This window comes from Physeter macrocephalus, chromosome 10 (genome assembly GCF_002837175.3).
Source record: "Physeter macrocephalus isolate SW-GA chromosome 10, ASM283717v5, whole genome shotgun sequence".
NCBI classification, from domain to species: Eukaryota; Metazoa; Chordata; class Mammalia; order Artiodactyla; family Physeteridae; genus Physeter; species Physeter macrocephalus.
Genome location: NC_041223.1, coordinates 84,208,939 through 84,219,389, shown reverse-complemented (window position 1 = coordinate 84,219,389; position 10,451 = coordinate 84,208,939). Strand labels below are relative to the sequence as shown.

The 10,451-nt window shown below is 41.6% G+C and overlaps 1 protein-coding gene across 1 annotated transcript in view; it reads right to left on the bottom strand.

Annotated features, from left to right (window-relative positions):
• CD109 (CD109 molecule) overlaps positions 1-10,451 on the bottom strand; it is a 133,182-nt gene that overhangs the window by 62,378 nt on the left and 60,353 nt on the right. The window contains exons 8-15 of the mRNA XM_024132947.3: positions 9,820-9,916; positions 9,404-9,545; positions 8,614-8,723; positions 6,223-6,447; positions 5,292-5,393; positions 5,145-5,207; positions 3,501-3,677; positions 394-546 (exon numbers count right to left, since the gene is read on the bottom strand). Coding sequence (XP_023988715.1) covers positions 394-546; positions 3,501-3,677; positions 5,145-5,207; positions 5,292-5,393; positions 6,223-6,447; positions 8,614-8,723; positions 9,404-9,545; positions 9,820-9,916 — 1,069 coding nt within the window. The remainder of the gene's footprint in view (positions 1-393; positions 547-3,500; positions 3,678-5,144; positions 5,208-5,291; positions 5,394-6,222; positions 6,448-8,613; positions 8,724-9,403; positions 9,546-9,819; positions 9,917-10,451) is intronic.

Genomic DNA, 10,451 nt, shown 5'->3' with positions numbered 1-10,451 from the left:
GGGTGGATAGCTAGTGGGAAGCAGCCGCATGGCACAGGGAGATCAGCTCGGTGGTTTGTGACCACCTAGAGGGGTGGGATAGGGAGGGTGGAAAGGAGGGAGACGCAAGAGGGAAGAGATATGGGAACATACGTATATGTATAACTGATTCACTTTGTTATAAAGCAGAAACTAACACACCATTGTAAAGCAGTTATACTCCAATAAAGATGTTTTAAAACAACAACAACAACTGCAATGCAGATCCTTTTCATGCAGAAGCTTTACTGATTACTGACTTATACTTGAAAAGGAACGAATGAAATTTCCTTTAGATACCTGAAGTAACACAATAAAGTTTCTTTTTTTCCCTTTTAATGTGTATTTTTGTAATGAAAAAATAGCTAAACTCACATTTTCCATTGTAATATCGTTTGAGACATTCATCAGATTCACACTTTTGTCGACAGCTACAATCCCAACTATTGAGTCTGGCTGTGTCACAGAGATCCTAAGAGAGACTCTCTCAGACGGTTCAGCGTTGGCTTTACTCCAAAATAGCTGTATCTAAGAAAAGGAGAAAACAGGATTGACACATTACACGTTTTCAAAGCATTTCTTACGTCTTACCAACAGCAGATCAATGACAAAATCTAGCAAAGATTCTACATTTGCCTTGGCTCGGGGCCCATTCTAAAACCATACACAAGCCTTCTCCAGGGAAAGGAGTAAAAAGAAACCTCAGCCCCACAGTGTTCGCCAGTCACGGAACCTCTCACTGTGGCATAAACCAGAGCTCTCCTTCACTTCTCTACCCCTTCTCCACCTCCCACGCCACAGCCGCCAGCCAGTGCCGAAGAGAAGACACTGTCTGGCGTACGTGAAGAGGGCCAGTATCCAAGAGGGGGGACAGGAACGAGGAAAGAAACCGCCAGTGCCTGCACACTGGCCACCTGGACTCAGAAGTGAGCGCGTGCAAGTAAGAGCCCCGGGGACCCCCAGAACTGGCTGGGCTGGGCAGGGGTGTCTTTCCCCAGGACGAGGCCATCAGACCAACACCAGTCAGGCCCCATGCTCTGTGCCTCCGTGGCTGCCTGAACTTCCTCTGTCATTACACTCAGCAAAGCACAGTCCTACCTGTACTTCTTAAAGAGCATCAATCCTCTCATCCCGGCTGAACCCAATGGCTCTGTTATAAGGCCTCTTCCTACTAGGAATGTTCACCTTGCCCAGCTCTGTTTCAACAATCCCTCGCCCCAGTGACTGTACCACCTGATCAAGATGGCCTTAATGTCCCCCTCCGCTTGCCTGAACTTTAGAAACAAGCTTCCTCCTGACATTAAGCACTCAATTTCCCTTTTCTTAAAAAATTTGCAATTGTTCATGTTTTCTCTGTCCCTTTGAGATGTAAATCTTCTCCCGGCTTCCTGACCGTTTTACCAGCAGGAATGTCTCTCTCAAAGACCTGGGAGCCATCCTTTTGAAGTGTAATCATCAAGAAGGAGCCCTGACTGATCTCCCAGTCTCTGTGGATGAATAGGAGCCTAATTTATAAACTCCAGTTACCAAACACAGATGGCCTAATCACACTGACCAACTCCTCCCCCAGGGTCTTCCAGTACTTTTCCATTAACTCACACCAGTGCTTAAAAACCCTCCCGCCTTTTGTTTCAGTGGAGTTGAGTTCCGTCTCTCTCCCCTATTGCAAATGTCTTGAGCAAAGTCTTCCTTGCCTGTTTAACTTGTCCAATGCCATCTTTCTCTCACATGCCTCTTGAGCCACTGTATCTAGTTTACCCTTCTCCACTTATACCTTAAACAAGGGGCAAGGAGGAACATCACATGCAAACTCTGCACTTCTCATTCTTTACTCTGCACGTCAGTGACCCCAGGGCTCCAACCTGCACTTCTGTGTGGATGATTTCTAAAACTACGTCTCTCGCCCCTTCCACGTCTCATTCATTTATCCCACAGTCATTAGTGAACATCAACAAAGATTCACTAATGTTCTTGTGTTGAAACATATTTTATTTCCAAATATGCAGTTTCTTTCAGAGTACATGTGGTAAACATTATCATATAAAAATTGAAGACTTATCTTTGCAAACACAACTGAAACTAATTTCTTATCTCTCATATCTAAGAAAGTTCTTGGAAGTTATTTACACGGGCTGCTTCCTCAAAGCCTTTTACACAGCAACTTTTTTTAGAACGTGCTCTCACTTTCAGAGATGTGCGCCTCCGTGTTTAAGCCTTACTCCTACTTTAAAATTCACCTTTCTCGGGGGATTAATGGAGTCACTAGAGGACAAAAATTGTGCTCTGAAACTGACAGAATACAGCACTGTCTTTTAAAAAATTCTTTTCATAAGACAGAAAACAGAAGTTTGTATTTTGGACTTTGACTTTGACTTTGAAGTTAGAGTTAACAGTCCTCTATAAAAAAGGCATGGATGACAACTGATACTTCTTAAAATTTTAACAAATTAAGGGGGGAAATGCTACCAGAAGAACCGTACTCTGCAAATCACTACTTTAAAATAATGATTATCGGGGACCTCCCTGGTGGTGCAGTGGATAAGACTCTGCGCTCCCAACGCAGGGGGCCCGGGTTCGATCCCTGGTCGGGGAACTAGATCCCACACGCATGCTGCAACTAAGAGTTCGCATGCCACAACTAAGGAGCCCATGTGCGGCAACTGAGAAGGCAGCGAGCCACAACTAACGAGCCCTGGAGCTGCAACCAAGGAGCCCACCTGCCACAACTAAGACCCGGCGCAACCAAATAAATAAATAAATATTTAAAATAATAATAATAATAATAATAATGATTATTTTGCTTCAGAGGTCCTGAGACAGCAGCGGCCTTTAGTGAGAACAATGGCTCATTTTAATATGTATGAGATAATTGAACTCCACCTGTCAATCTTGCAATCTGGTTACTTCTCAGAGCTGGGGCCCAGGAGTGTTTCCTACACAAGCTACACACCTTAGGTTATAAAAATCACTGCGGTGTGTGGAGACAAAACTCCACAGAGATCTCCACGTGCAAAGCACCTAAGCTCATCGTAAATTTGTCCTGGGTTAGTTTCCAGACCGATGAAACGGATAAACCAAAGCCCAGCTCTCCTTCCACACATCACTGCAGATGCCTCACTCACTCCTACACCCCTCACTTCACTCCCACACAAATAGTAACACCACACATATATTGCCATTGGAATTCGTTGCCAGCGCAATATTGACTCCACCATTTCGGAAATCCTGCAAGAGCTTGGATTTGAATGAAAGTCTTAAAGCCAAGAACCATGACTTACAGAGAAGACGCACACAGTCCAATAATTCCACAGGTGAAAACAGATACACAGTAATTAAATATGAAGAGGTTTATCCATAGTTCTAGAAATGAATATAAATTTCTAACCAATTTGGTTTCATGACACTTTTCTAAAGAAATATTACATTTCTCAGACTTTACTAATATGAAGTTTTCTTTTAAACATCATTACCTTAAATCTTACCTTATTTTTAAAAACAAGCTGAACCGGAACTTTCAGAACATCATTTATAATTTCCCCATCATCTTCAATATAATACACAATAATACAGGCTTTTGGAGCCCAAGAATTTTCTGGTGTTAAGGAAAAAGTTGTCGAATTTTGCTGGCCTACAGCCACTAACTGTCCCCTGGACACTACCTGAAAGGAAGAGTACATGAGTTTTATTTTATGCTAAAGCTAGTGAGAATCTCAATGGCAGCTCTGTTTATCATAATTTTAAGCATACATACAAATTCTTGACTTAAAGCAACTTCAAATCCTTTTTGAACACACACACAGAAATAAACCTCCCTGACCAACACAGAGAGTACATGCTGGTAATTAGAAAAGGATGAGATAAAGCAGCCATAATTGAGCCAACAGCAGCCTGATGGTCAAGAATCTATTTCTGAGTGGAAGGAATGCAGAGCACCACTGAGAGAGCTAGATTAGCAAAACTACAATTTATGGGGAGCATTTTTATTGGTTTTGGTTTTCCTTGTGTTTTATAATTTTCTATAATGAACATATGTGGCTTATCTCATAGAATTTTAACTTTTAAACATAATGCAAGATTTCATTATTCATCTTAAACTGGAAATGCAAATATGGGTGAAGAAAGAAAAAAAGAGTTTGAGTTCAATATAAAAAGGACAGCTTAAAAAGGTGTGAGGCTGATTTGTAGCAACGTGGATGGACCTAGTATGATAATATACTAAGTGAAGTAAGTCAGAAAGAGAAATTCAAATACCTTATGATATCACTTGTATGTGGAATCTAAAATACGACACAAATGAACTTATCTACAAAACAGAAACAGACTCACAGACACAGAGAACAGACTTGTGCTTGTCAGTGGGGAGGGTAGAGGAGAGATGAATTGGGATTAGCAGATGCAAACTATATATATATATATATATATATATATATAAGATGGATAAAGAACAATGTCCTACTATATAGCACAGGGTACTATATTCAATGTCCTATAATAATCCATTGTGGAAGAGGAAAAAAATGTAAAATTTTGCAAAGTAAATTTATATACAACTTAGACATAGAAAACTCTGTAAGAGGGACTTCCCTGGTGGCGCAGTGGTTAAGAATCCGCCTGTCAATCCAGGGGACACGGGTTTGAGCCCTGGTCAGGGAAGATCCCACATGCCGCGGAGCAACTAAGCCCGTGCGCCACAACTACTGAGCCTGCGCTCTAGAGCCTGTGAGCCACAGCTACTGAGCCCACGTGCCACAACTACTGAAGCCCTCGTGCCTACAGCCCGTGCTCCGCAACAAGAGAAGCCACCGCGGTGAGAAGCCCGCGCACCGCAATGAAGAGTAGCCCCCGCTTGCTGCGAATAGAGCAAGCCCACGCGCAGCAACGAAGGCCCAACGCAGCCAAAAGTAAAAATAAATAAATTTATAAAAGAAAAAAAAGAAAACTCTGTAAGAACGTATATAAATATTACATATTGTGCATGTATAACATGCAATACATTAAAATATAATAGTTTCTTTTAAGCGTGAGGCTGAATTTTAAAAATCAGTAAGTTCAGTTTAAAATTAAGGTAGACATTATTTCAGACGATTCTACAATAGATCATAAATTTAGATTCTGTAAGAGATTACCATATAGCTAAACTCCTTCAACTGCTTGTTGCCACTAAGCACCAACTCAAAAGGTGATCCCACCTAGAAAAGTAATATTTTAATTAGTATATACATATCAGTGGCAAGACAGTCCAGTTATAATTAACAAGTGATTGTAATCATTACCTTTATATTTTCATCTCTTGTTTTTAGCTGGATGTACGTTTTACTAGGAGACTTAAACATATCATGAACAGCCATGCTACTCACAGTATCAAGAAAAGAGGCCTATAACAAAAGAAACGGCAACCATAAAGTTTCATCTTTAGAAACACCTTGATAAAGGATGTTACCTGCCGGACAATCACTGAAAGGCAAATTCACTTTCACTTTTCTTCACGCAGGAAACAATACTTTCCCCAGACACTGGCTCTTGATCATTTTACAGCTTATACTATAAAGAAAGTGATAGCTGTAAACATGTAAAATGGTCCTTCATCATCATCATCTAAGAGGAAAAAGGTACAGTCCTCTAACTTATTTCCAAAACAAAGGTGTAGTATCAGGAAACACTGTGAGAAGAAAGAAGGAAATGGAAAAGGAATCCTCTCCTCGCCCCACAATACAGAACTCAACGATAAGCAAGAACCATACCAGCTCACTCAGTCTACCACTGGTGAGAGGAAAAACTCAGAGGCTACCACACTGTGACAGGGCTGGGTGACCACGAGAAAGCGAGCAGGAACGGCTGGGGGCCTCAGTCCAGCAAAGGGGTGTAAATGTAAAAAATACATTCCCCTTTGATCTCAGCTCCTGCCAAAACACCATTTCAAATGATTGAAAATCACCTAGACTGGGAGTCTGGGGGCTTCTCCATCATCTCTTCGGATCACTATTTTACTCTGCTCTTCAAAATGAATTTACAAGGAAGCATTCAGTCTGATTCTCAGCTACTGTCATTAAATCACTTTTTAACCCTTTCCCCCATTCTTTGAAAATAAAAATGCGTCCACTTCCCGTGTACCAGAGTGACCCCCCCAACAGCTTGAGTGCCTACCACAAGATGACAATTTTAAGGCTGCTGCAGTAACATAATGATGGGAAACAGATAGCGCACCTTCAGCTGTAGCTCGCTGGAATCGTCCAGGATTGGGAATTCAATCTTGAAGATTCCATTTGGGGGGACAGTATGATTTACGATCTGGACAGCCCCTGTTTCCTGATTTCTACCGTCCCATCTGCTCCAGTACTTGGTATAGTTTCTCTGCGTCACCATTATGACTACATTATTTCTTCTCTCTTCAGGAGTCAGCTGATTGCCATCAGAACGGGTTACCTTCACCTAATTGTCAAAAGAAGACATTCTGAAATCAGGTAAACAAGACAAGCAAAGGATTCAAGTTTAGCTGAATCCAGTTTCCATCTGTGCTGTTCCCATGAAACTGAACTCTCAAAAATCACCGGCAGCGCCCTAACTTCCAGGTTCAGTGGTCTCTCTAGGCGGCCTCCCCCCCACCCCACCCCCCGTCTGGGGGTTATGGCTCCTCTTGCCTTCCACGGCTCCACAATCACCTCCTTCACTGCATACCCCTCTCCCTACATCCTCTCAGTGTCCTTTTTCTCCCCCTTCCCTCTCCCTAAACGTGGGAATTTGTCTAAGCCTCATTCTCATTCACCCTCAAAGGTCTCAGCCCTCCTGCTGTCACCCTGACCTGGCTCTGGAGCTCATGCTCAACACCTCCAACCCCCTGCAGGAAATTTCTACTTGTACCTCCCTGTCACCTCAAATTCAGTACGTCTAAAAGTGAGAAACCGTCTCGCCTTTCCTATTTTTGCTAATACCACAATTCCGTCAGACTTAACAGCTCTGAATTTCCCTTCCCTCTCGCTGCCTTCCAAGTCCAATGCGCACCAAGTCTTACATCTCTTACGTGCCCTCCACCCACAGTCAGCAGCGCAAGCCTCCTGCTGGCCTCGTGCCCGGGCTGCTACCCTCCTCCCGCACGCAGACCCCACCGGTCCCCCTGCAACGCTGCTTTCGCCACACCCCTCCCACGTTCATAAGGCACCAAGATCTTCACTGCTTAGAGCATGTGAGACACAGAGGACCCTCTGCAACCCCCAAGCTTCGCCTCCTGCTTTCTCTCTGACCGCTCCTGGACACGAGCTCTCTGCTGTCCCTGCCCCGGTCCGGTCACTGTCACCTGAAGGCACCCTGGCTTGCCAACCAGAGCTCTCGCCTTGTGTAGACGTCTCAGCTCATCTTGTTCCCCACCCACACGGCCAAACGCTGAAAAGGCTGCTGATCTTGTAACAAACAGCCTAAATCTTCCGCTTCTCCATAAAGCATCCCTGAATGACCCCCATCCCTATCCTACAGCCAGCTCCTCCTCCCTGAACTCTCTTTGTTTCCCTCTATTCATTTGCAAGTTACCATTTGCAGATTCCTGGGGGTTTTCTTAACTACCTTTTCAAACTGTCTAAATTATAAGACTATTAAAATCCGAAGCTATCTAAAACTTTTTTTTCCTCACTAGATCACTGGTTTATTGTAAAAAGATATTGAGCAAGATGGAAGAGATGTTTAGAGCAAGGTGCCAGGACAGGGCCCTCTCTGAGCACATCCCTGCCCCCAAATCTCCACACAGCCACCAACCTAGAAACTCTAAAACTTCTCTTGATCTATTCAACAAGAAGTGACCCTCCTTTCTTTAAAGCAGGGGCCAGAAAACTATGGCAGGCAGGGAGGCCAAATCCAGTCTCTTTGGAAGTAAGTTTTTATTGGAACGTGACCACCCACGCTTGGTTACCAAGGGGCTGTGGCCGCTTTCATGCTACAATGTCAGAGTCACACAGTTGTGACCGAGACCATAAGGCCCTCAAAGCTAAAAATATACACTGTCTAGCCCTTTGCAGAAAAAGTTTGCCAACACCTGTTTTAAATCCCTACAGAGATGTGTTCATGACACTGATATAGCCTGCCTTGAATTACAGTTATGTGTATATTTTCTTGTCACCATCACAAACACTGTGACTCCAGAGCAGAGACTGGGTCCTTCTTAGGTCTGTAAGCCCCATTTATTCACTCAGTCAATAAATGTTAATTCAGTATTCTCTCAAAAAATTTGAGTAGATTAGTTGATACTTTTTAATGCTACATCTTTGCTAGGACTAAAATCAGTCATTATAAAAATCAAACTGCAATTTTTTGACTACCGTCTAATTCCTTCAATTAATTTATAAAAACCTCAATGTCGCAATCCAAATCTAACTTGAATTACTTATTAAATATATTTTGAGGAAACATTTTTTGGAAACTACTTTTTAAAATAAATTAGATAAAGGTCATTTGGAAACAATTCTGTGTGCCTCATATATCTAAAGAGGAAAAGTAATCTACCTACCTTGGGCTTAGATTTTTTGAAAAGCACTGAAAGTACTATTTCCCACTCTGTTTCACTAAACTGAACCTACTGCTGTAAGACCATTAATAAATATGCCAACTTACAGTGGCTGTGAAGTTGAGAGATGGCTTTAAGACAGTAGCATAATCAAAAAATTCAATGATGTAATCGTGTTGCTTGAAAAATACATTGGAGCTTGCATTTCTTGAGATACCTGTTTTGGAAATTGCACCATTTAGAAAGTAAAAGTAATATATTACCAACAGCTTCTATCCACCAAATCTCTCCATCTGAGCTACTTCCCAAAGGGGTTAGGATATCAGGACACAGAAGCCTCTTTGGCTTGGCCACAAAGAGGACCATACATGTCCTCTGTGGATCCCTGCTGAGTACCCCTAGTGTCCCCCAATCAATGACGTGTGCACCAGAGATCAGGCCACTGACAGAATAGTCTTTTTGCACTTTCGGGGATTGGTGAAAGCCATTAAAAAATAGCAACCGAAGGATCCAAGTAATTAACCTTTATTATTAAAAGAGAAAACTGTCTAGGAGCAGGTGAGATTTCAGAAGATGTTATTTAAAATAATAAAAGGAGGATGGTTAGTCAGCTGAAAAGGTAGCCCTTCCATGTAGCTTTCAGTTTGAAAAAAAAAATAGAGATGGAAAAAATTATAAATACCTATCACAGGTGGTTGAAGTACAATCCTTTCAAAGAAAATAAGTTTCCCCTTCATTACGAAAACATTCTGCAAGTTAGACTAATAGTCACGACAATCTCAGCATTAACTAGCATCCTTAGGCAACAGTGCCCTCAAATGAATGTACCAATTATAATAAGAGATGACAGAGCAGCACAACATAAATAGCTTCACCTTCACTTCAAAGTCTACAAACCTGTAAGTGATTCTGTCACTGTGGCTAAAATTTCTACCGGCCCAGGAGAAGACAGATTCATGTGTTCAGAAAGGCCATCCGAAATATCCATTACCTTTTTCATCTCTTCATCGTTAAAAGAGAAGTTTGCAGATCCATTTATCTGTTTTGTTAAAAGAATTTTCAATTTCATTCTTCACTTTAGCACTTCAAATTTTAGAAATAAAACCCAAACTAAGTCACAACAATACAATGGTTCTGTTTCCACTTTAATTATTTTTTTTAAAAAAGGGTAAATGCTCATTTGTTCAATGATAGAAAGCTCTTGATTTTCTTATGCTCAACTTTTGGTTAATTCAGTATAAAATCTTATTTCTAGAGAAAGTACACTTACAGTTTTTCCCCATTGCAAGTTATAAGATATCTGCAAAAGTTACCTTAAATGTCTTTGTAATATTTTTCTTCACACCCCAAAAGGATAAAGGTAAAAATGTAAGTGTTAGGTCTCCTTTCACTGGCTTCCCATATGTATACCTGAAAAATAATACACGAGGCCTAACTTAAAAGAATTACATTAAAAACATACTCTTACTACAAATTTCTAAAACTAAAACATAGTTAGGAATGTGCTTAATAAATGGTGATCCTTGATATTAAGTTTCCAAAATGAGAAGACTTTTAACTACAAGACCTCAAAAACAGTTCACAATACACACTTTACCCAGTCTCTGGGGACTCCAGAGAAAATCTGACCATAATTGGAAGTGCCCATTTCCCGTCCAAAGATTTTTAAAAGATTATGAAAATCTTTTATTCTTAGAAATCTGGACTGGCCCATTAACTGTATGCCCAGGAGACTTTGTAGCTTTTGAATATTTTTAAATGTTAGTTGAAATTGCATTCGCCGTGGCCCATTGCTGCACGTTCCAATATTAACTACCAGGGTTTATTAGACCAAACGTGCCAGGGCACCAAATGTGCTCATGGCTATTAAAAATTCGCTTTTTGGGGCTTCCCTGGTGGCGCAGTGGTTGAAAGTCCGCCTGCCGATGCAGGGGACGCGGGTTCG